Source organism: Plectropomus leopardus, chromosome 18 (assembly GCF_008729295.1).
Source record: "Plectropomus leopardus isolate mb chromosome 18, YSFRI_Pleo_2.0, whole genome shotgun sequence".
Classification (NCBI taxonomy): domain Eukaryota; kingdom Metazoa; phylum Chordata; class Actinopteri; order Perciformes; family Serranidae; genus Plectropomus; species Plectropomus leopardus.
Genome location: NC_056480.1, coordinates 7,761,732 through 7,787,882, shown reverse-complemented (window position 1 = coordinate 7,787,882; position 26,151 = coordinate 7,761,732). Strand labels below are relative to the sequence as shown.

Here is a 26,151-nt window from a genome sequence, read left to right as displayed (position 1 = left end):
AATTGTTGCTGCAGTACTTGCGTAAACTGTTTGCAAATTTAATTTACAACAAACATTTTATAAATTATCATTTTAATTCAAAAATCTTATTTTGTAAGGCTGTCAGATAAACGTAGTGAAGTACAATATTTCCCTCTAAAATGTGCTGGAGTAAAAGCATGAAGTAGCATGAAAAGAAAATACTCATGTAAAGTACCTCAAATTCATACTTTAGTACAGTACTTGAGTAAATGTATTTAGTTACATTCCACCACTGGTCAGAACAACCAGGAGAGTGATGCATGTGCAATCAAACATTTACAAACATCTGAGACAAACATGATTTGGGAATACAGATTTTTATTACTGTACAATAAATTACAGATTTCATGTTCATTCCCACAGTCTCTACTTTGGTCTGTTGGTTAAAATCATTCCCTTCTTCATTGTCAGGAACTGTAAACATGTTTTATAGGCACATACAGCACTTAAACCATCTCCTCACCTCCCCCACATCTTTCTCACACCTTTCACACAAAGAAGCGCTCGGCTGCAGGCTCGTCTCTCAGTGGGTGTAGAGCGAGGCGGTGAAGACGATGTCCCTGCGGATGGCCAGGGAGGCCTTCTCCATCTTGCTCCCCAGGACGGAGTCTCCCACGATACGGGCGGCCTGACGCACCTCCTTCAGCACCTCGTCCAGGCGCTGGATGCAGCGGACCACCGTGCCCTCCTGGACGTCTGTGAGCTGGGCGATCTCTGCGAACGGCTGTGATGAGATGGCGGGAGTGAGACAGGAGGAGGGTGAGATGGTGATGATGCAACACAAGGGGGAAAAAAGTCGCAGAAATTAAGAGAGTAAATTCAGTGAATAAAGAAGGAAATGCAAACTGTGTTTGAATGTATCTTAAATGCTGAATGTGCAGGATTTAGTGGCATCTAGCAGTGAGGTTGCAGATTGTAATAAACGGAAATTTCTCCTGTGTGCCAAGCATGTAGGAGAGCTACGATAGCTGACACCAAACTTCAAATGGCCTAATATAGAGCCAGTGTTTGATTTGTCCTCTCAGGGCAGGAACAACATGGCGGACTCCATGGATGAGGACCCGCTCCATATGTAGATATAAACGGCTCGTTCGAAGATAACAAAAACATGACAATTCTTAGTTTCAGCTGATTGCACACTAAAGAAAACATACATATCATATTTCATTTTTGCAAATATGTCCACTTAAATCCTACAAACTGGACCTTTAACATAATTTAAATTTCAAACAATAAAACCACTTAAACTGCTAATAAATGCGTCATAAAATAGTTAAAACTAGCCTTAATTCAAGCTTTGAGATCTCATTCATTGTGATTTAATTACATCAACTTGAGAAAATAATCAGTAACATTCAGTTATACGTTTAGGTCCTGCACTCCAGCTTTTGAGACACTAGAGCAATTTAATATTACACGTCCATAAAGTTTGGGTCCTCACAAGCTTTGCATTAATAATGAAAGCTCAAAATCGATGCAGCAAAGATGTCCAGAATCCTATAATTCCCATAATGACATTGTTTGTTATGCTGCCTTCACATGCTCCTATGAAAATATTGCACCTCCCAGTTCTACAATAGTAATAATGACATACACTCATTGAAGTGCTTTAAAAAGCATGACACATATTTACTAGAAGTAAAAAGGTTGATTTTTTGTGGCTGACGTTTTACCAAAAGCAAGTAGCACAGAGCTCCTTTGTGCTTCAGCAGCAGAACCAAGCACATAGAGTGTGCATCAGGTATGTGGTTGACGTTTTAATTTCTTTATAAGCTTAAATAACATAATTAGCTAATATTTGCATAGCTAGCTATCTTTGTGTTCCTGTTGTTTCAGTGAATAAAGGGCTCAAGGTGTTGCTGAGGTAATTGCAATGAAAATTGGCTGTTGACACTGTTTCCATGCATGCAAACGTCACGTAACTGTCACTTTCAACTCCGCAACTTGGGTATCATCGAAATTTCCCAATTTCCCACTCATAATTACAACTTTGGAGAGCTGTTCGTGTGCTCCTTACTTTCAAATACGGTAAATGTGATATTTCTGAGGAGCACGTGAAGGCAGCATAAAAGCTGCCATGCCTTGTAAAAACTCCAGTTTGGACTTTAACATCTCCAAGTTTTCACAGGCTGAGCAGTTCTCTACATGTTGACATGTAAAATCGGTTGAGTGCACCTTTAACAGGCCATTTTTTTCTCATCCACGTACAGACTGCATGTTACCAGTGTGAATGAGGTCAAAATCAAGCGCAACAACAAGGAGTTAACCCTCACCATGCCTCTGGCCCAGCAGTACACCACCTCTGTCAGGCCGAACTTGAACTGGCCAACAAACTCCTCAGCTGTCTGTGGTATCCCACAATCCCTCTGCAGCTCTCCGATACGTTTGGCCACTGACAGCACCCGATCAATGCCCTGAAAGAAAAAGACAGAGAGAGACGTAAGGCGGGTTTCCATTACAGATTCTGCAAAACTTAGGCGATATTTTCGAAAGGTAGATAAAACGCGGTTGTGAGATGATCTTCTCAATCCAAGAGGCGTGACGATGGATGTTCAAAACATTAGCTGGTTTATTTCTATTGCAGCCACCGCGTTAGCCGTCATTATTTCCAATCGAAGCGACGTTGGCGTGTTATGCGAACGATAATGGAAAGGCAAGACCTTTATACTTGGGAGCGGCCATGTATGAGGGATTTCTGTGAGGTGATAGATTTCACAGAGGAGTTGTGGATTCAATACTTCCAGATGATCCGCTCAACTTTGAAGAGTTATGCGATGCAGTAACACGTCTTGTAGCTCCTGCTGCATCATGCCTGAGAGAGTCAATAAAGTTTTTCCATTGCAGTTTTGCAAAATATGGATTTTTCAAAAGGCCTGAAATACCACCTCATGCAAACCAAAAAACTTTTTTGCAATAAATGGAAGTTTGTTTTCAATATTGACGTGTTTCCATTAGGCCTATTTTATATTCGTAATTTCAATTTGTGCAATGTTAAGGGTTAACCTAGAGAGAAAGAGGAAGAGAGATTGTGGAGCAGATGGAAATGTGTAAGTTAAGCCTGAAAGACAGAGATTTATTATTATTATTTTTTTACAGGAGGCTCTTAACTGCGCCTCTCTCTTGCCTCTTGGTGATGTTAAAGAAATCTGTTTTACAAACCGTACCGTGATGCGTCTGCTCTGCTATCGCAGGTCTACAGAACTCAGGTCATCACTAATTCAGGCGCTCATAAAGCATTTTCATGTATCAAGGACCGTTTAACAACACACACACACTGACACAGCAGAGGAGAGTCTGATGGAGACAGACGAGTGAACTCATAAGTGAGCAAGTGACTGGGATGAGTCAGGTGAAATGCCCTTAATGTCCTTTCTGCGGGGCGAGGATGTACGATGTGTGTTTGTGTGTGTGAGTCACCCACGCAGGAGGGAAAGTCTGTACAGTATGTCAGTACAAACACATCACGGCTGTCATTTGAATGACTGTGCTCTTTGTGAGATACAAACAAGACTGAAGCACCTCACCTCCTGCAGCGTGTTGGTGATGTGCGGCTCCACCTGCGTGTTTTGCGTGAACACCAGACAGGACAGCAGGGCGGCGCTCTCCTCGGGCGCCAGCGGGCTCAGGACGTTCTCGAACAGCAGCTCAGTCAGCAGCAGCTCGTGGCTGCTGATCTGACACGCCACGCGGCCTTTCAGCTGCACCGCCCCGCTGCCGTCGACGTACTGGAGGGACTGCAGCACCTGAGGGAGAACAGCAGGGGAGTAAACCTCTGAGTGTCTTTGTTCAGGATCTAAGAAAAGCTCTAAAATACAAATGTAAATGCTAAAGTGGTAAATAATTATCTAAGACAGTGCTCCCCAAACCTCTCCTCGACTACCACTCATCCTGCATGTTTTGGATCTCTCCCTGCTGCAACACAGCTGGTTCAAATGATCAACTCGTTATGAACTCCTTTAACTGTGTGATGACCAGCTGATCATTTAATCCAGCTGTGTAGCAGCAGGGAGAGATTTAAAACATGCAGGACATGTAGTACTGAAGGAGATGATCTAAGAGTTATGACCTAAATTAGATTTTCAATTTCTCAAAAACAAAAAAATTAAAAAGAAAAATTCCTAATCTAAAAATCTAATCTCAGTTTAGAATGACATGAAGGGTTTTTAGTATTACAGCAGCATGTTTCCAAGTACTTTGTTCATGTTTTCCTCAGTAATTTAGGCATCACAGAGTCATCCCAATCTTGAGGGCGAGGGCAAATATTTTGGGCCGATTCAGTGCGAACGTCAGAACCAAGACCTCCTCTTCTGTGTGCCGGTCATTTGGGCTAATCACTATGAACAGATGTCAGCATGTGAATGTAGATCATTTAAAAAAAAAACTAATATAAGCCTACTTTTACTTTCTAATCTTTCTTTCTTGTTTGAAGTATAAACACAGATAAAGGCAAGACAAGACGAGTGTTGATTAAAGAATCAAATCTACAGCTTGAGTTAGGATTTCTTAAGATAAGATAAGTCTGAGATAAAATAGGACACAGGAAGTATTTCTGTAATGGTAAGATAGGATTTTTTTTCCTATTTTTGAAACTAAGTTTGAGATAGGACAAGTAGCTAAGACATTTATCTGTAATGATTTCCCAGGACAGCGAGTCAAACCTTGATCCTCTGGTGGTATTCAGGCAGCAGAGACAGGGACTGATCAGAAACCAGGAACAGCAGCCGGTCCAGCTCCTCCTGCACACTCATCCTCTCCTGAACCCGAGCAAACTGACACACACACACACACACACACACAGTTACTTGACTTGAATATACATCAGCAGCACAGCAGCACTTGACCTGATTTCAGTGCATCAAATAAACCAACTCTGCGTTCTAGCGGAGGGGATAACGTTTCCTATTGTGCTCTCATTGACAGCACAGAGGAGTCTGTAGCTCAACATGTTACATAAACCCACTGAGGCCAATTACTCCGTACTAACAGTTTCCACTGTAGAGCACACTGCATTAACCACCGCTTTATAATACCCACAATTCATAAAGACACAAGAAAGCGTGAATCTACAGTGATGAGAGGAGACTGTGATACTGCAACTAAGAGCCTGTTATCTTGCAAAGTAATGAAGGATTTCGTGTGTGTGTGCGTGAGACGACTCAAACGACACGCCGCGCCTGTGAGCTGCGGCTATGAGCCTATATGGGTAATTATAGAAACAGCCAGCTCCGATTTTTGCATCTTATCTCCTCGACAAGGCTGGCAGGAAGACAGGATACGCAAACACAAAAATCTTGTGGCGTAGTTTGATGTTATTATTGTGGAAAATAGAAGAGAAATGACGGGGGGATAAAAAGGAGCTGATGCTGGGATGAAAAGGGAGAAATGAGGGGAGGCAGCAAAAAGGGGGCCAATTGTAAAGTGTGTTATGTAAGGGTATGATGTTAATTAGCTGCATAAATATTCAATTGCTGCACAAAAGAATTTGGTGTCTTTATTAAACAAACACTGGAATGAAACACTTTCGGCATCATTCATCTGCATAGTGAAGCTCAAAAATATAAATAACTCCCATACAGAACAAAAGAGTTCATTCAAGGACAGCCTCCATTAAACACACACCTACACACACACACACACACAAACAAAAACACACCTGCTCTGCGAAGGTGGGCGAGTGGATGCAGTTGAACTCTTTGAGGCTGTCCTGCAGCACACGGAGCCTCATGGAGTCCTCCACCACGTCCACGTTCTTCAGCTGAAGGTCGTTCACAGGGTCAAGGGTCGCGATGCCGCTGGGGTTGGCCTCGGCCAATCGCAGGAGCTCCTGGGTCGCTGTGGAGATGGCTTGGCCCGGAGGGTCAAACCTGAAGAGACAAAGACAAAAATGCGGTTTGATACAGAGCTATGAATTAACAGGAACAAAAAGAGACAAATAGACACCGTTACACGGTAGAGAGGAAAGGAGAAGTTGGATGACTAATTAAACCAAACCATTATACCGAGTCCCTTTTATCTTTTTTACTTAAATTTATGTCTTTTACTCTACTTTTACTCATTTCATTCATGCGAGGTTAATTATACTTGATTTTGTTATGTCTTTTTGGGCGGGTATATGCAAGTACATAAGGAAAATAAAGCTACTGCCCTAGCAGCATTAACACAAAGGCTATATTTGTGTTCAGAAGGTATTTATGGGGTTTGAAATCCCCTGATACACTGCAAGGTATAATATTTATCATTTTTAATAAAGAGGGGATAATTAGTTCCCCTAATTTTTTTAGATTTGTTTTACTTTACCTGCAGCTTCCTTGGCAGACCAGGTATAATTAAAAACCTCTTAATTCCCTTTATATTTATTATAACTTTTTTTTTCTTATTGTTTTGGGGGGGGGGGGGGTTTGCTGCTCGTAAACTTAACAGATGAATAAAAGCAGATGAGTATGCAGAAATAAAAGAGATACAGTTAATTAAAGTAAGAAATGAAAATAAAAATCAATAACACTAATACTAAAATATATAACAAAAGAAACAGCAATAAAAAATAAGTAAGAAGGAAAAAGTAAATATGTAAAAATAAAGACATAATAAATAAAAATAATAAATAAATTAATTAAAAGCCTAATAAAAAGAGGGAAGGGAGTGACACAGGGGAAGTTGCCAAAATAAATTCCCTTTTATATTTAAATCAACATGAAGTTGCCGATGTAAAAATTCCTTCAGAATAACTGGGAAAGGAAAGAGCGTTGACTGTGTTATAAGAAGCAAATTACAAAAACTGACTGAGATCAGCTGAGCTCTTTCTCACATACTTGAACCGCGGCTGTTGCCTCTTGTTGTAGTTGTCGATGATCCTGTCTGGAATCACTTTGAGCGTTTTCACTGTGATGCCTGAGAGATTTCGTGAAGCTTCAACTTCTGCACCGTGTGGCTGCACGGGCCTGACAACAACAGAAGGAACAACCGTCATTTACACTTCTGTTGAACTCAACGGTTGGTTTGAGTAAATATATAAAAGGTGCGGGGGTAGAAATGTAAGAAAGCGTGTGTCTGTGTCTGTCTGTCAGTCAGCCAACCTTCAGGTATGAAGAGCGCGGTGTTGTAGAGGTGAGGGAAAGCGTTGTTGTTGTTTTTTCTTTTCCTTCGCCTTCCTCGTTGCCCTTGTCACAGATGATGAGAGCCGTGAAGGTGCGATTCACAGAGTCGTTGGACACCTGGCATAAAGGAGGAGACGTCAAGAGATGGATGTAGGAATAAGGGACAGTTTCTTCCCGTGTTTGTGTGTGTGTATGTGTGTGTGTGTCTCCACTGAATGCTCTGGTTTTCACCCCTATTCTGAAGACATGCAGGTAGGGTGGAATAGAAACCCTAAACTTCTTGCAGGTTTTAATATCTATTTGTGCTTTTTTTTGCCCAACTGCATGCTGGGAGAGGCTCCAGACCTACTCGACCCTGAACGCTGAGAATACTGGATCTACTGCAGTGATTTCCAAAGCTTTACTTTACTTTTTATGTTGTGAAACTTATGTGATTACATCCTGTACCCAATTATCAAACTATTAAATTCTACATTTTCTGTCTGTGCATGTTGACCTTTTGCCCACATGCTTTCTATCTATATGCTGTACTTTAAAGTTTCTTTAAAACAAATATCACAGACACCACCTACAGAAACTAAAACTTCATCAGAGTAAACTCCAAAGCGATCTACAGCTCTAGTTGTCTGATTACTTGGTGATATTTGTGGGAAAAAAAGGCCAGAACAACCGAAAAAAAGAAAATAAAACGCACAAAGGATTTACGTTTAAGATTAAATCTAATTATTTAGACACAACACAGCAGCACTGAATAGTCTAGTTATTTTTTTTTCATTTTTGTGACTTAACAATGTTTTATGCAGCCATCTCAACCCTTACAAAAGAGGGACATTAAATAAAGATAAACTAAAATAACTAATGACAGACAAAAACATTTCAGTTTATTGTACACCAGCTGAAGACAGCCTGACAGTGCGGTAACTTTAAATGTTTCTATCACATAATTAAATATAATTTCAGCCTTGGATTCAGCACAGCGGGCTGCCACACTACATATTTTCACTTTGCGATTGCACTTTGTGATGAGCATTTAAGTTTTCAGGAATGTTTATGTCTTCATCTGCTGCTACGTGTTACACAGACATTATCAGACACGCTCCCACCTGTAGGATGACTCCCAGAGCGTTGACATGCCGCTTGTTGTTCACCACCAGGACGCGACCCACAGACAGAGCCTTCAGCCCGTTGACAGACTCCAGGATAGCGCGCTGAAACCACAGACAGCAGCGAGGAAATGCAGCCGATTAAAGCATGAAGCAAGAATGTGATCTTTGGTGTGTGTGTGTGTGTGTGTTTACCTGGAGGGCCTCGGTGGTGGTTCGTAGCTCCGTCACAGTGTGGTAGTAAGGCAACAGGTCGGACAGCTGACCTTCTGTGTCCAGAGGAGGCAGAGAGGACAGCGACTGCTTCAGCTGGCTGATCCTCTTCTCGTGAGCCTACAGCAGGAGAGAGAGAAGGAAGAGCTTCGATGAGGCGAGGCAAGTTTATTTTTAGCATCTTTCAGACACAAGGCAATTCAGAGTGTTTTACAAAGGAACAGAAAACAATCCATTAAGAAAACTTTAAAACTGTATTAAAAACTTACAGACAATCAAAGAGAAAAAGCAAGACAAAAGATGTTACTGGAAAGCCACATTCAGCAGACCTCAGGTATTCAGGGAGTTTGTCCCACAGGTGGGGAGCATAAAAACCGCAAACTGCTTCATCTTTCTTGGTTTTGATCGTGGGAACGCTGAGCAAACTTATTCCAGATGACCTAAAGGTGTCTGGATGCATTGTAGTGTACAAGTAAATCAGAAATGTATTTAGGCCCGAGACCATTTAGTGCTTTATAGACGAGAAACATTATTTTAAAATCTTTCTTTTGACATTTTCTGTCATTTACGTACATTTTTTAACTTACCTTTGTGCTGTATAAGATATATAATCACACTGGTGCTGTTCTGCAGGCGTTTGTTACCTGAGTGTCCCTGTGGCTCTCAGAAAAGCTCCTCCTCATCATGTCGGTCACGCGGAGAGCTTCGACTCGCAGCAGGTTGAGGATCATCGTGTAAGTGAGTCTGAACTGGGACTGGAGGGTGGTGGGTTTACCCTGAAACAGGAGTGGTGAGATTTTCCAGTCTGCAGCTATAAAGACTCATTTTCTGAATCCATTTTCATTTCTAGGATTAATTAATTGTTGGTTATAGTCATTTCATGGGGTTTATAAACTATATATATGTATATATATATATATATATATATATATATATATATATATATATATATATATATATATATATTTTTTTTAAAAATATTAAATATCAACCAGATATTTCTTTCAGTGCCAGCAATTTAAAAAGGAGGATTGTTTTTCACTTTTCCTGCTGCTGCTTTGGCAGACGAGGTGTAATTCCCTTAATATTTGTTTTAACTGTTTTGTTTTTTTTTAGAAATTGGATTTCGCTCATAAACTGAACAGATGGACTAAGCTACATGAATATGCAGAGACATAAAAAAAATACAGGCAATTAAGTAAGAAATAAAAAATCAATAATATTAATAAAAAAAATTTAACAAAAGTAACAACAAAAAAATAATTTCTGCAAAGATATATAAATATAAAATATTATATTTTAATATTATTATATATTATATTATTATTATATAATATATAATAATTATATTATATATTATTATATATATATATTTTATATAAATATAAAAAGAATAATAAATAAAAAAAAGAACCCCAATAAAGGAAGAGGAGGCAGAAGTTGGCAAAGAAGTTGCTAAAATAAATTCCTGTATGTAATACTGTATGTAACACACTGACTATAGACACTTATCTCATACAGCCCCACTTCAAAAACCCCAAACTATGCCTTAAAATGAAGTTTGCCAGTGTAAACATTCCTTAAAAATAATTGGAATAGGAAAGAGCACTGGCTGTTTTATAGCAAACAGATACAATAACTTTTTCAAACAGATTTTTAAGATAAAGCTAGAGATGAAGGAGAATAATTTCTCTTAAAGAGCACATTGAATCAAAACACTCCTCTCAGAGTGAAAGAGAGTTAAAATAGCCCACTCAACTGTGTTATTAAATGTTTCATGAATAACCCGGCGTGCAGCACTTTCTTTGAAACTCGGCCAAAGTAAACAGGAGGCTCTGCTTTGAGCGATTAAACATATTTTGCAATATTGACCTGCAGAAGGAGATTTACGATCACAGAGCAGACGGAGGGCCTCACCAGCATCATGACATGCAGATCTGCCATCTCGTGAACTCCGGCTTTGCACAGAATGATGACGGTGCCGGTGGCGTCCAGACCTCTCCTGCCTGCTCTGCCCGCCATCTGAATATACTCACCTGAAAGTAAAAGTTCAAAAACATTAAAGAGAAATCAAAACTACTGTTGTTTTCCCTCGACTCCGATTCATCCTCGGAGATGAAAGAGAATAATAAATGTTGGCTCAGATGAAAGAGAGGGAACGCAGACACACGGGAGACGGAGAGAGAGCACCAAACCTGGCAGCAGATTTCTAAAGCCGGTCCCGTCGTGTTTCCTGATGCTGTCGAACACCACGGTCCTCGCAGGCATGTTAACTCCCATCGCAAACGTCTCGGTGGCAAAAAGCACCTGGGATATGAAGAGAGTATTGTTTTAATCATCTGTGGACTGATGGAGATTATGCTTTAAGGTTTGTTAGTTTAATTTTTTTTAATGATGTGCTTTTATGATATCTTCTTGTCCTCTGGTGTGACTCACCTTTACGAGGCCTCGGGAGAAGAGCATCTCAATGACCTCCTTCAGTATCGGCAGGATGCCGCTATGATGGACCGCTATTCCCCTCTTCAACAGGTCCCTCATCGTCAAGATCTAAACATGGAATTTGTAATGATCATTATTAATACAGCATTAAAGGGACAGGTCACCAAAAAATAAAAAACGGCTGCTTTCACACCTGTAACGGTAATTCGCCACCTCCAGTTCTTTCATTGAGGTTGGTTTCCAAAACAGCAGTAGGTGTGCGGATAGGTAGATACAGATATATAGGTATATTTAGACATATATGTGTGTGTCTAAATATATATATATATATATATATATATATATATATATATATATATATATATATATTAGGGCTGTCAATCAATTGAAATATTTAATTGCGATTAATTGCATGGTCATCCATTGTTAACATCACATTTTTTATTTGTTCTATATGTACCTTAAACAGACAAACAACAACAAGTTTTTTTACTTTCCTCAATATGGGAGTGGACAAATATGCTTGCTTTATGCACATGTACGTATATTATCATTATTGCAACAATCCAGAACAATGACGATTACTCTCCAGAATATCCTCAAAGGTACTGCATGCTCAAAGATATGCTGGAAGAGAAACGTCAGCATATTTCTGCAGAGAAACTGTGATGGCTTGGTTGAGGCTTTGTGCGACGCAGGGCACACAGTTGAACGGGAGCTGCCTGGCTGCTGCATCAGTGGTCGCTGTGCTGACTTTATGTTCAGTGTCCCACCGTCTGGCTGTCTGGCTACCTGCATAAAGTGCAGGTCAACTGCAAACTCTGCCTTTGGCAAGGGGGGAGGAGAGCTCTGCGCTGTGCCAGCAAGTGGTATTTGATACTCGATATATTCTGGTGGTAACTCACTTCACATCGACAGTAAATGCAAATATGTTTGGTCTTGTTGAGAGAACCATATATCATCTATACACATATAGACGAGAGCAGCCTTATACCTGCTGCTGTGCGGTTTGCATCTTTTGATCATAAGTGTGTCATGCAGTGTGGGACTTCCACTGGTCTGGTCTAAGTCGAGACTTGGTGTCAACCCTTCAGTGTTTGGTCTTGTCTTGGTTTATAAGGTCTACAACACTGACCTGAGGCAGCTGTCTGTCTCCTCCTCGGAGGCGACTCAGGCTCTTCTGGAAGAACGAGTGAATCTCAGCCTTCTCTATGGAGGTGGTCAAGTCCATGGAGTCCAGCGAGCGGGCGTTCTCGTCACAGCGCGTCCGAGAGAAGGTGAAGGCGACCACCGGCGTCTGCTGCCGCTGGGACAGGAAGTGTAGGAGAGTGAGCCACACGGATCGGTCCTGCAGGGAAAACACAGACAGGGATGAGAACAAGAAGATGCTGTTTGATAAAAATCAAGAAGAGAAGGTGAAGGGAATTACCTGACTAGCTGTGGTGTTGTGAGAAGTACTTTTCGTGCCAAATGACTGGGCGTGTTTGCTGGTGCGCTCCTTCTTGGCATCAACGGCTGCGTAGTACCTGAACAACAAGCACAACTTCCTGTATGAGAAACTGCCTCTACAGAAGAAAAACACAGCTGCAAACTGGAAAAAAGCTGTACCCTTTAGTGAGGAAGTTTCCTGCTGCATCGATCAGTAGGAACATCTCTTTCTGAGTCTTGGTGCTGTTTCCAGTGTACAGAAAATGCTCCAGAGGCACAGGTCGCTTCATCGTGCTGATCACGTAAATATGCCTCTTTTTTATACGACTAGGAATAAGAAAAATGAATGTGAGAAATGTTCAAAAGATACATAAATAGCATTAGACACCGAAACACTCTCCAAGTGCACCTACCCGATCCACTCGCTGAACTCCAGAGCGTTTGGCACTGTGGCGCTGAGGAGAATGATACTGACGTGATCAGGAAGCATAATCAAAACCTCCTCCCAAACGACCCCTCTCTGAGGATAAACAAATAAGAGAGAAAACGTGTTGTTTTAACTTCAACAGTTAAATTATGTAAATGAAAGATGCAGGAAGCAGGTGGGACGGTTGCAGACCTCGGCGTCGTTAATGTAGTGAACCTCGTCAAAGATCACCCACTCCAAGTCTCTGATGACCTCTGAGCCGTTGTAAAGCATAGACCTGAAGGGAAAAAACAATAGCAATAAATCTAAAAAAAAAACTGTATTTTATTAAAAATATGAATTTAATATTTATAACACACAGCCACAGTACCGGAGGATCTCCGTGGTCATGATGAGGCAGGAAGATTCGGGGCTGAGCTGGACGTCGCCCGTCAGCAGTCCGACATCTCCAAAGGTGTTTTTAAAGTCTCTGAACTTCTGATTGGACAGAGCTTTGATGGGAGACGTGTAGATGGTCCTGTCAAAACACCAGAATGAAAAGTCAGAATATGATATTCACATACATAAAATACAGAAAATAAAGACAAAAGAGGAAAAAAATGATACTGTTAAGCACGTATAGGATGTTGTGAAAATTTCTTGTCACGATTATACTGGCCAAAAAGACCGCAATGCTCGATATTATCCACAATCATCATATTATGCTTAACCCCTAGAAACCTGAACTGACATCAGTCTTCTTCTGCTGCGTTCAGATGCCTTTCACAAGCTACCTGACCCTCTGAAACTGAGCAAATTGGTTAGATTTCTTTCAAAAACATATGGAAAAAAAGGCAGTGACCAAGTTGGCCAGAAATATCCCGTGAATTGCAAGAAATCAGTAAAAGATGACAAGAAAAGAGGGGAGGATTTTTAGATAATTATCCCAAAAATAGGGAAACTGTCCAGAAAACTATAGTCATAATGAAAATAATTTTAGATTTAAATGTATGCTATAGAAAAATAGATTAAATATCTAAAATAAAGACATATTTGATTTTCAGTACTTTTTCACGTTATTTTGTTTGTTTTTTACTGTTTTTTTTCCTGCTTACGTTCAGGTAATTTTCTTGTGACTTTTTCACTATTTTTTGGTCATTTTTGAGCCATGTCTCGTTAAGTTGCTTGTTGTCTTCTCCCCATTTTTTCCAGAGAAATCATGAAGTTTGAGGGCCCACCTCCTCTGCAGGTCTGAGTACACACGCTCCACATGAACCTCACATCATATCTTTAATTTAGTCATGCTGAATGATAACCTGCAACTCTGTGAGACAGTAGCAATTCTCCAAGCTCTTTATATCACAAATGCTTTCCAAACGTAAAAGTTCAAACGCAAACTCCTCAAATTTTACTAGATATGTGTTTATCTCGCTGCAAATCTGCACTCCTACACACACACAACGAGGGCAAGAGGGGGAAATTAATTTGTGCCAACAGATACACACCTTGTCATGTGTTTCTGTGAGAGGGCGATGGCGTATTCGGCCACCACTGTTTTGCCAGCTGATGTGTGCGCGGCGACAAACACAGAGTCGTGAGCCTCCAGCCGCAGCACAGCCTGTTTCTGGAAGACGTCCAGCTCAAACGGCCACTGGAGCCGAGAGGAGGGCAGAGAAACAGATCAGTCATCACCGGGCGCTGATGTCATGAGTCATCTCATATACAGAGAAACACAGAGACAACTTAACAGAGAGGGGAGTTAACTGCATATATACAAGAAAAGAGACGTTATACCAGATTTTTTGGATGATTTCTAGAATACAAACCTTGAAAGCTGGGTTGGGGATGCGTTTATAGAAATCATCGCAGGGTGAAGTTATGTTGACAGGGATGGCCCATTTCTTATTCTCCGGTGGATTCTCTTTTGGCTTTGATTTCTCATCGTTTCCTTTCTCCGAGGGAGTCGAGGATGACGCAACGTCCTGGAGACAGAGGAGGAGAAACAGATTTCAGTGCAGTTAACGCTCAGCCAGAGGCAGCGTCGGGATTTAGGTTGCAGCCTTTACAGTATTACTATAGTTTGGGAAAAGCGGGACTGTCTAAAATTACGATCGATTCCAGCTTATAACCCGTACTGCATCATTTTACTCAAGTAGATTATCTGCAGTGATTGAGAACAAGAGACACAAACATGAATCATGAACATTTTCATCTCACCATGCATAAATATTCAGTAAACATTAACTGTACATATTCTGATACATTTGGAATAAATAATACTCAAATATGTCAGTCAACTGTAAATTTGAATTAATACACACAGACTTACTGTAACAGCATGATGAAGACAGACAGTGGGCTTTTCTCATTTCTCAATTTGTCGCCTCCTCTCCACAGACATTTAACAAAATAAGATGTCTATACTTTAGAGAAGTTATTTTAAAGCGTCATCATTTTAAAGCGTCATCATTTTAAAGCATCATCATTTTATAGCGATGTCAATTAAATTTGAAGTATGACACAGCTGCATTATCAGCTGTGTTATTGTGCCTCTTTTATCGGCCATAGATGCCTCAACAGGGTTCCTTAAGCTTTAGGCAAGTTAGATTTTTAAATGCCACTGGCAATGAAATTTAATACCAATATTACACTATCCAAAATTGAAATAAATAGATAGATAAATAAATAATTGAAAATGCAGTAAATTCTATTAAAAAAATGATTTTACCAATTATTTTGAGATTTTACAATACAACATTAAAAAAATCCTAGAATTATATTCCCCATGAAGAACTTTTAAGACTATTGAAAGGCTGATTTAAGACGTCTGATTACCAGTTAAGGTCTTATTTTAAGACTTTTTTAAAGGATCCGAGAGAAGACACAGCTCATAGAAAGCCTCCGGTCTACAAAAGATTTTAGGAATCGAGACATTCTTCGAGAAAGCGTGCTGAGATTGATTACCAGGTCAAAGCCAGAAGGACGAAGGAGAGGAGAGACAAGGAGGCACAAAACAGACTAATGAGAAAAGCCCAGTGTTTTATCTCTCAAGATTTTATGGATGGTGTTTTCAACGCGTCCTTTTTCTTAGGAGCATTTATGACCTAATGTTTCCTCTGCAGTTTCAGTAAATCTGAGACACACTGCGCATTTAACGACCGCAGACGCCATAACTCAACCACCAGCCATCAAGTTTCCAGCTCTCTTTTCAAAACAGTTCAATTTAAGTGACACATAACTGAAATGCAGTATTACTACATTTTTACAGTGACTGAAGTAAATTTAATATCCGAAAAGAAGAAATAAGACCATCTCAGTGTTGATTCATGAGTTCAGAGCAGAGAAAACAAACACGCTGCGGTACCTTGATGCCGAGGTCTTCGAGGCTGTTCGTTCTTGGTAGTTTGGAAACTTCTTCGCTTGCTTTGCCTTCCTCTTTCTCTTCTGCCTCAGGCTGCAAATCAGTGATGTCCTCCAGTGTGGACAGGAGGGACATGAGGTTGACCTGTGGCTTTGCTATCTTGGCATCTTCAGGATACAAATATATATATGTTCAAATTATTTTAATTATCTTTTAAGCTCTGTAGGATTTTTTTTCTATGGGAAAGTTTAATATCTAACCTTTGTCAGTGAAGTCCATCCCAGCTTTAAGTCCAGGTGGAACTCTGAGTAAATCTATGAAGGGACAAAAAGATCAAATTCAGCCATAAAGAGCTGAAACATTGTCATCATTATTTTACTGCATAAAACTACTTTTTTTTTTTTAAAAACAAAATCACCATTTTGAAAGTCTATGTCCTCCTCCAGCTCGGACTTCTTCTTGATTTGGTCCAGAGTGAGCTCCTCCATTCCTCCTGAGGAGAGCACCATCACAACAAACATATATAAAGACAAAGTGAAAACATTTTGTCACTAAAGGACAACAGCTGAGGAGAAAATGTTTTGATGGAATCTGGTGTATCTCACCGGGGAGGAAAGGGTAGTTAGTGTTGCTTCCTCGGAGGCTCTCTGACGGCGGTCCGGGCTGACGATGTAATGAAAGAGAGTTCTTTGCTGACAGGCCGGTGTTCTCCAGTAACACCTGAGGATGAATTTAAGACAGAACAGACCCGAAATGTAGCTGAATTAACCTTTACTTTGTTTAAAGTCATAAAACCTCAGACTCTTGAATTAAGTGGATCTCTTCGTGCATAAATGGAGTAATTGGGACACCCACATTAAGGGTTCTGATGGAAGCCTGATTTTCCCGTAAACTCCCTTCTCCTCTTTTTATTTTGTGTACCATTATAAAATATTTATCCTTCTAAGGTTTCCCCTTTTTGTCTTTTTTTAATTTATGTTATTGGCTTTTTGATTATTATGTATAATTCAAAGCTTTATTCTCTAAAGGGGCTGCTTTTTATGTTCCCTGCCTACATTGTATCTACTGTACGTCATTCGATGAAAAAATAATAAAAACTACAAATCTCAACATAAAAAAGACACAAAACCTCTTTCATTTGAACGGACGAGGACGGATTCTTCAGTAACACAGTTTTACCGCAACATACCGAATTTCTGTCACAGTTTTTAAAACTGGATGGCATTTTGGGGTGCAACTGATAATTATTTTAATTATTTCATTGTTGCTATAGAAAAATAATACCAACAACAATTTTCTAAAGAGCAAGTTTACATATTGAAATCATTATTTTTTATCGAACACACAGTCCCAAAATCCTGAGATATTCAGTTTACTGACATGGAAAAACAAAAAAGAAACATCAATTCACATTAAAAAGGCTGGAGCCAGTAATTAATTGTAATTTTTGCTTTAAAAAAATGACTGAAACTATTAATCGATTCTCAAAAGATTCACATTTTGTCGATCGACTACTCAATCAAGAGCTTCAGATTTACATGCAATTATCCTTTAAGTTATGAAAATAATAACATAACAGTGTGTTTGTGAGCTACCTCTGTGAAGTCCAGCAGCATCCCTGTGGTCGGATCTCTGACGACAGACAGACCGGAGTGAAGTGGAGACTTCGTGCAGTTCATCAGAGAGTCGACATTAACGTCTCTCTGAGTGACCCTGATGAAGACAACAACACGACAGTTACATCTTCTTCAGATGCACGTGGTCATTTTAAAAAAAAAATCCTATAAAACAAATTGAATTATATAAAATCTGATTTAAAATTATAAAATAATGAATCTTTACTGTATCTGCTTAGGATTGGTTATAATTCTGTTTTTTTGTAGTTTATTATCGGGTGACATTTAATTTTAAATCGTTTGCTATATTTGTCTTACAGATAATAATTTATTACAGAATTTCTCTGCTTTCATAATCAAATAGATTCTATGAAGTTAGACAAAAATGTTGTTGTTTCTCATAAAGTAGCTAATTTAAAATTAAATTAAGGGGTTAATGCATTCTGTGATTTGCTATTAAAATACTGAAACCCACAAATCACATATTGCCACTGGATGAATCAAAAGCACATTTTGGTGCATATTCTTTACAGGAACACGTACTTGAGAAACTTCTGGAAGGCAAAGTCTGTGTCGTGTATTGGAAGCCAGGCAGCGTCCTGTAAAAACTGCTTCTCTACTTCTGTCTCCAGGCTCAGGCTGGTGGGGGGAAGCCCATGAGGGAGCTGCGGAGGAAAAAGAAAAGCTCTGATATTCAACAACTCAGTGAGTCAGCAGATGGACACCAGCTAACAGCTGAATCACAGGTTTGATTTCTAAATCATACATTAACTCCTGTCATTTTCCCTCATGATTACTGTCAACTATCAATTCAGAAGCATCTCTCCGTCTTCAAAATGTCACAGAAATAATAAAATTCTAAGGAGAAAAAGACATTTGTGAATGAAACACACACATGTGAATAGGTGGCATTATTTTACATGCGAACACATTTATTTATAACCACAAAACTACAGATGCATATCAGATGATTTAAAATAATAAAAAGATTTAACTGATACAACCGATGACGTGCCGATTGTATTGTGTGTCCCTACTAGGAATGCACGATAAGATCAACACGTCATTGGTATTAGCAGACATTGGCTTTAAAAATGAAATATTGTAATCGACCAACATGCTAACTTCTGCCAAAATCACACATCAGTGTATTCGTTTTTTTAATTTACAAAGTGAACAAGTATAAAACTGCAAACCTAAAGACACATTTCCCATAAATTGTAGTTGTTTTAGTTAGTCTTTTATCTGTTGTGTTTGTATGCATGTGTGTATGTAAATATGTTTGTATGTATATACTATATGACTAAGTTTGTAATGATTTTGTAATTATCTTATTTGTTAGAAGGGTGTCCTTGCAAATGAGAGATTGCTCTCAAGAGCCCTCCCCGTCTAAATAAAGAAATATATAAGTTGAAGTATTTGTCATATTTTGCTCAATGAATGAATGTTACATACACCGAAAATCATTGTATCTTATGTCTCCATCTGCTGGTGGGCCATCGTGATAAGAGTATCAATAATATGATGTTAATTCCACTACAGACGAAACTTGCTCACTAAAATTAGGTGGCAAAAAAGTGGATATATTGATCAGTGTTGTAGTACTCGAGATCGGTCTTGGTCTCAAGACCACTTTTAGAGGGTCTCGGTCTCAGAATCAAAAAAGATCAAACATAGCGGAATTTTAATCAAGACCTGTCTAGACCAAATGGTCTTGACTACGACACTAATATCAATATCGGTATCAGTTATTGGCCAAATGATTTGATATCGGCATATCAAAAAAAAAAACCCAATATCCCTTATAAAAACTGTAAAATGACACATGCATACTATTTCCTTCTGAGCATACTGGAGTAGAGTTGCACAGAAGATAACATGTAAACAGCCAACATGTTGACTGAATGCATCCTGCTGCTCTCTCACCGTGCTCTGTGGAGGTAGAGGCAGGTCAGGTAAAGGGTGTGTGATGAGCTCAAACCTGCCGGAGCATCCCATCTCCAGCAGGGACAGCGGCAGGTCCGCGGGGCCCGCAGGGGGCACATCTGCAGAGAGGCGCGAGACAACAACAACAACACAAAGAAAGGACTCAACAAACACAATGAGGCTAATTCACAGCCACACAGGAAGATTATCCAAATGCACACAATGCTAACTTAACGCTTTTATTGTCCGTATGTGTTCAAGAAAGACTGACATTGATACTGCGATTAGTTATTTAACTGAGTAGTAAATATATGAGTCATGAGGAAGCTGGATGATGCACAGATTTGACAGCTATTAGCCACATCATCCTCACACCAGCTACACCCGAGAGCGGTGTTAGCAACATTAACCGCGCTTCAATACACTTATAAAAATGCAATATAGCTGTACATTTAATAATCCACAACTTACTTATTCTGTCCATGTCCCCACTGTAAAGACAAAGCTAAAAGTTGCCACCAAATAGTTGCTGCTGTCGCCTCGGAAGTTGCCAAAATTGACAAGCGGAAGTGGCTACTGAGTTAGCTAAACTAAGCTAGCTAACAGGAATAACAAAACTAAACTGTACACCTGAAAAAAATATATGATTCGTTGTTGTATTCCATAAGGTTTTCGTTTTGTATGTAAATTATTTTGCTGATATGTTTGTTGAAAAAAACAAAAAAAAAAACAAAAAAAAAACTATACAGCACGAGCAGTCTTACGTCATATTTACGCGTCTGTGTTTTTGTCTGGCCACCCCCGTTTGAATTTGGTGAGCGAATGAATTAAATTAAAGATAATAACTGTTATATAAAATAGTTTTAAGAAACTAAGCTTGATTTATTATTCTAGCAGGATGGTAGTTTGTCTTTTATATGGTCCTAAATAGCAAACTACATATATATTACCGGAAGGAAGTCGTTTTTTGGTTTCTGACTGAAACCTCAGTAGCTTAGCGGGTAGCAGCTGTGAACTACGAAAATAAATAATTTGTAAGTGTCTATTTTGTGTTAGTGCACCTGCTGTATTTGTTAACAGCTGTTTATGCAATTGTCTGTATTGTAGCTGTTGCCACCATGGTGGTGTTTCCAAGCTCCCTGACGGAGGAAGAGGAGGCTCTGCAAAAGAAATACGCTAAACTCAAGAAAAAGGTAAATAAACAGAAGCTCGCTGTTGTCATAACATCATGGTAGCCTATACAATGTGAGACTGGTGTGAATTTGCAACAATTCCTCATCTGTTTTAGTGGCACGTGTTGTCTTACTGTAGTTATGGGGTGAATTATGTTGAGTACAAGTTTGAAATGTGTGTTTTATTTATTTATCGGACTATGGAAGTGGCTGGGGTGTGACTTGAGTTTTTGTTTTGTAATATTTCATGACCCAACCTAGAGCCACACGTTTTTTCATTGAGCCTCCCAGAGTTACTGGGGGAAAATGCATGAACTTCCCTTCACTATAAACAACTATACCTCTAAGTTTCTGGCGATGATAAATTATGCGATTTTGGAGATTTATAAAAGAAAACATGCCTCTAAAAAACACTTTTGGGTTCTGAGGTTATGGGAGTATTTGATATAGATTCAAAATAAAATGAATACCCATCCTCTAAGCCAAATATATATATATAATTTTTTTAAACCATTGCTCCCTCCCTTGTGCTTAAAAATATCTTTGCACCAACCCCTCCCTTCATAAATAACAACCTCTCCCTTATTATTATTTTAGCGCTAAACTCTTTTTCCCTCACTACCTTTCAGAAAAAGGCGCTGCTTGCCTTAAAGAAGCAGAGTTCAACCAACCAGACAAACCAGAGTGGCTTAAAACGGAGTAAGTGCATTTGAGTCCATTTCAAAGTAATACGGGTACTTCAGCATTTGTCCTCTCTTACTTTACTACAATAAACCTTGTGTTTATTCCCCATCAGCATCGCCAGCGTGTTTAATTAAATTCATTCACTGACTCACTTTAATTTATGCAATGTGACCTGCTGAGACTCTGATCATATGTACAAATATATTCTGTTCACAAGGACTGAAAAAGACAAAATGAAAGACATGAAAAACATGCATCAGACTGATCATGAAGCTCGATGGTAATTTAGTTAAATATTTATGGGATTATAGTCGAGTGTGTGTGTTTTGGGTTTTTTTTGTCTCTTGAATGGTCTCTAGTCCAGCACCTAGTGTTTATTGTCTGGATGTGCGTGCTTTTTTTAAAAAGAGCGATCAAAACACAATGTCAAGAGTAAACACAATAGTAAAGGTCAATAATAAATGTACTTCTGTACTCCTACAAACACATCACTGATCTCAGTAGACAAAATATTTATGATTTGCATGCCTATTTGAATACCTGTATACTTACTCAAATTGACCCATGTTAAATATTCAGGCTATCTGGAGGCCCCATTTTTATTTCTGTAAAAGCAGCATGTATTTTACTTTACACATCCTTAATTTACCTCAACACTGGGTATACTTTTTAAACTTTTATTTCGTAACAGCTCTGTCGGACCAGCCTGTCGTTGACACTGCAACTGCGACGGAGCAAGCAAAGATGCTGATCAAGTCGGGTGCCATCAGCGCCATCAAATCAGAGAACAAGAACTCGGGCTTTAAACGCTCTCGAATGCTGGAAATTAAACTCAAGGTGAGCTCTCCTTCCTTAGACTGCACTGATGTTCAACTGTTTTGTTTGTTCATTTTTTAATATTGTTGCTCTTCATCTGCCACAGGACCCTGAGAAAGGCCCAGTTCCTGCTTTCTTACCATTTCAAAGGAGTGTCTCCACAGATGAAGAACAACCTGAGGTACAGACGACAAAAAAACATGATTAAGGAAAACAAGGCTGGTATTGGTGTCTCCTATATTATGTTTTAGAGACTTATTTCTTGTGTAAGTCAATAAATTCTGAATATTATTGGACAATTAATGAAATAATGTCCTGCTCTAGTGATTGACAAGACTTTCAAGTTAGTGTTTTTTACTCAGAGTTAAATTCCTTTTAGTAGAATTTCTGTTAAAGTTGACTCTTAGTGACAGCGTTGAAAAGGCACAGATGCCATATTATGCACACTTGCATATTACAAGGTCTGAAAATTGCTATAGAGGTTGAAGCACTGGAACAGAAAACAAAATCACAGCTCATTCTGATGTTGTCATGTTTGTGCTTCTCCTAGTCTGGGAAAAGAGCCCAAAGGAAGTCTCTGTATGAGAGGTAACGTCTCAAAAACAATGATGAATAAGCAAAACAACCCGTGTAATACACTGTTAGTGTGTATCTGTGGTTGTAACATAATTTCACCTGTTTGCCACCTGCAGCTTTGTCAGTTCAAGCGACCGATACCGAGACGAGGAGGACGGAGGCGGCATGTCAAGCAGCCGTGAAATGGACAGAGACAGAGACCGCGACAGAGAGCTGGACAGAGAGCGGGACAGAGACAGAGATAGAGACCGAGATAGGGATAGAGACAGAGACAGAGATAGAGACAGAGGCAGGGACAGAGACAGAGACAGGGAGCGGGACAGAGAAAGAGACAGAGACCGAAGCAGAGACAGGGATAGAGACCGTGACAGGGAGCGGGACAGAGACAGAGACGGACCGTTCAGACGTGAGTAACCAACAAAAGAAAAATCCATCCTTAGGGAGGACAGAAATGCATTCTCTTGACATAGTAATCACAGTTCAGTTAATCAAATTTTAATAAAATTTGATTAACTGAGCTTGAAAGGTGCCATATAAATAAAATTATTTTATTTATATGGCACCTTTCAAACAAATCAAATGGAATTCAAAGTGTTTTTCAGTTTGAATGAAGAAACAAAAAACGTCAAAAAATGATAAAATTATGATAGTAATACACTACATAAAATCCAGAGTAAAAAAGATAGGTTTTTAATGTACATTGAAATAATTCTGTGCAGAGTGAAGTTATAGCTGTCGTGTGGTGCTGGTTGTGAAGTGTTGGGAAACATAAAGGATTTTTCGCCCATGTTTTTATTCTCAGGCTCAGATTCATACCCGGAGCGGAGAGGGGTCCGAAAGGGGAACACGGTGTATGTTTACGGCTCCGGGCTCGTCGAGGACAACCTGCGCTCTGCTTTCTCTCAACATGGAAACATCATCGATCTTTCCATGGACAACCCACGCAAGTATGGATCCATTCAACAACTCTGTATTCGTATGACGGTAATCTCTACCTACTGTTTGGTGGGGCTGCACAATATATAATATTTTTTTAATCACCATTGTGATGTTTTTGAGTTAGTTCAGAGTATTAGTAGAAAACTGCACTTTAACCCTTTTGAAACCTGGAGCGACTTCACTTTTCTTGTGCTGCGTTCAGACGCCTTCACAGATATTTAAACCTTTGAAAACTGAGCATATTGGGAAAAGGCAATGAGCAATTTGACAAGAAGTGTTCAGAATACTGCAAGAAATGAGTAGATTTAGAAAATTATTTTTAAAAAAGCAAAGAAAAATGTCTAAAAAAAACCCCTACATAATTCTCTTAATTATATTTTGAAAAATATTTTACAGAATTATTATTTTTAGCACATTTTTTCCAGTTTATTCCCTTGTTTGTTTGTTTTTGCTTTTTTCCCTCTGTTTTTATTTTATCTTATTTATTTGCTAATTTTTAGTTATATTTCTTCCACTTTTTTCTATTTTTTTTAAGATGCTCATTGCCTTCATTACCATTATTTTGAAAGAATTCAAGCTAATCTGCTCAGGTTTTAAAGGGTTAAAATGTGACTATAATTATTTTTTATGGCTGCTTTTAATGTTCAGTAGTGTTCACTTTGTTCAGCAAATGAATATTGGAAGTCATTTTCTTTCATTTTTTAATGTAACCATCTTTTTTGTACTTAACAAATATACTAAATTATGTTAAATCATAATATTGTTACTGCAATATTCAGTATTATCACATTTTCCTCATATTGTGCAGCCTTACTGTAATAAATGTTTTGCTGTCTTATTACATTGACCACACTGTCCCCTCCTGCTCCTGTTCTTGATCAGGCTGTGATTGCAATTTTTCTCTTTCTCTAGTTGCGCGTTTATCACTTTTGAGAAGATGGAGTCTGCAGACCAGGCTGTAGCCGAGGTTTGTGTTATCATGCACGCATGCATGTATGCATGTATATATATTTGGTCAGTATATATTTTGTTGTGTCTTACATCCTGGAGTGTTTTATCTGGAGGTGGTTCATGTTTACTTGATGATGTTATTGTACTTTCAGTTAATGTGTCTGAATAATCCCATGCGGGATGGGTCATACAAATGACCAGACACGTAAATAAAATATTCATTCATTAATTCATTCATATACGTATATACTCCTAAAACCACAGAGGAGACAAGAGTGCAAGTTTTGAGTTCAAAAGCTGACAAAAGTTATTTTCTTTTCACTTGTTGGTGGTTTTCTTGTGCTTTTTCATGTGTGGTTTTAGCTCTGCAGAGAGAAATATAGAAAAGAAATATAAATATGACTTCAAAATTTCAATGGAAAAAGTATGCATTGTGAGGTAAACAAAGTTAAATGCCTATCAAATGAGGAATTCAACTCACAGGACGCACACAGTTTAGCAGAGTTGAAAAAGACAGACTAAAGGGGGGAGAGCAATATTTAATGCGGCTGATTAGACTGAAGTGATTCCACCTGAGGAGGGCGAGTCAGTCAGGCAGACTTGATCTGTTTCTCCACTTCTCAGGTGAAGTCTTGTGATCCCTGGATGTCCACCTACAGTCATTAAATATTTATGAGATCTAGTCATTCTTTTAGTTTAGACACCCTGAGGTTGTGGGGATTCCCTGCTCCTGTAGTCTTTACAAGGAGCAGACGACCACTTTTAACTCACCTCGCTGTTTGTGTCTCACAGCTGAACGGAGCCACGGTGGGAGACGTTCACATCAAAGTCAGCATCGCCAGGAAGCAGCCCATGCTGGATGCCGCCACCGGCAAATCAGTCTGGGCTTCACTGGGTAAACAAGACGCTCGTATTGTTTGTTTAGACGATGATCAGACTGTGTCTCTGCGTGAGTCTGCACAGCGTGGATTAACGTTCAACAATGTCTCTCTTCTCTCACAGCTGTGCAGAACAGCACCAAAGGCTCCTACAGGGATAAGAGGAATCAGGTCGTGTACAGTGAAGATTTCCTCAAATGATTTGTTTTCTTTTGCCAGATAGTTTTTCATGTTTTTGTTTTGGCGACGGCTGCTTAATGTCTGTGTTGAAACATAAATATAAAATCATCTGTTTTCTTTTGGATTAGATCACTTTGCCCCACATGGTTGGTATTTGATGCTTTGTGCAGCTCGTGAGATTCTGTTTGGTGGAGCTTAATAAAAAAGTATTCATACAATGTTAACTGGAGTGAAATTTCCATGATCTTTATATCAATGAGTTACAGTCAGAGTGCAAAATTACTGATCAATGAAGGCCTAAGAGACCATATTGTGAGGTGTGTGTAATCATATGTTTATTAACAAAAA

The 26,151-nt window shown here is 39.2% G+C and overlaps 2 protein-coding genes across 2 annotated transcripts; one reads left to right on the top strand and one right to left on the bottom strand.

The window, feature by feature from the left end:
- Positions 1-322: 322 nt before the first annotated feature.
- On the bottom strand, positions 323-20,164 carry skiv2l (SKI2 homolog, superkiller viralicidic activity 2-like). Its single transcript, XM_042506772.1, is given in 31 exon segments — positions 323-745; positions 2,295-2,435; positions 3,546-3,764; positions 4,680-4,790; positions 5,675-5,885; positions 6,831-6,913; positions 6,916-6,959; positions 7,095-7,149; positions 7,152-7,232; positions 8,219-8,323; positions 8,414-8,551; positions 9,076-9,207; positions 10,349-10,467; positions 10,627-10,738; positions 10,868-10,978; positions 12,006-12,218; positions 12,300-12,396; positions 12,479-12,625; positions 12,712-12,818; positions 12,918-13,002; positions 13,096-13,242; positions 14,210-14,355; positions 14,531-14,686; positions 16,069-16,232; positions 16,326-16,379; positions 16,484-16,558; positions 16,671-16,785; positions 17,661-17,778; positions 18,225-18,346; positions 19,608-19,726; positions 20,079-20,164. Coding segments are annotated over 31 exon segments (3,741 nt in total). The 5' UTR covers positions 20,092-20,164; the 3' UTR covers positions 323-544.
- Positions 20,165-20,388: 224 nt separating this feature from the next.
- Positions 20,389-26,027, top strand: nelfe (negative elongation factor complex member E). Its single transcript, XM_042506471.1, has 11 exons — positions 20,389-20,421; positions 20,715-20,800; positions 21,409-21,478; positions 22,155-22,300; positions 22,386-22,460; positions 22,830-22,867; positions 22,972-23,261; positions 23,658-23,802; positions 24,707-24,761; positions 25,538-25,640; positions 25,748-26,027. The coding sequence occupies exons 2-11, from the start codon at positions 20,726-20,728 to the stop codon at positions 25,822-25,824; spliced, it is 1,074 nt and encodes a 357-aa protein (XP_042362405.1). The 5' UTR covers positions 20,389-20,421; positions 20,715-20,725; the 3' UTR covers positions 25,825-26,027.
- Positions 26,028-26,151: the final 124 nt, after the last annotated feature.

Bases quoted from the DNA above. Each gene is read 5' to 3' on its own strand.
- nelfe (XM_042506471.1), top strand. From the start codon at position 20,726: ATGGTGGTGTTTCCAAGCTCCCTGACGGAGGAAGAGGAGGCTCTGCAA. The intron at 22,461-22,829 runs GTACAGACGACA...TGCTTCTCCTAG, and splicing joins CAGATGAAGAACAACCTGAG to TCTGGGAAAAGAGCCCAAAG. The intron at 23,803-24,706 runs GTATGGATCCAT...CTCTTTCTCTAG, and splicing joins TCCATGGACAACCCACGCAA to TTGCGCGTTTATCACTTTTG.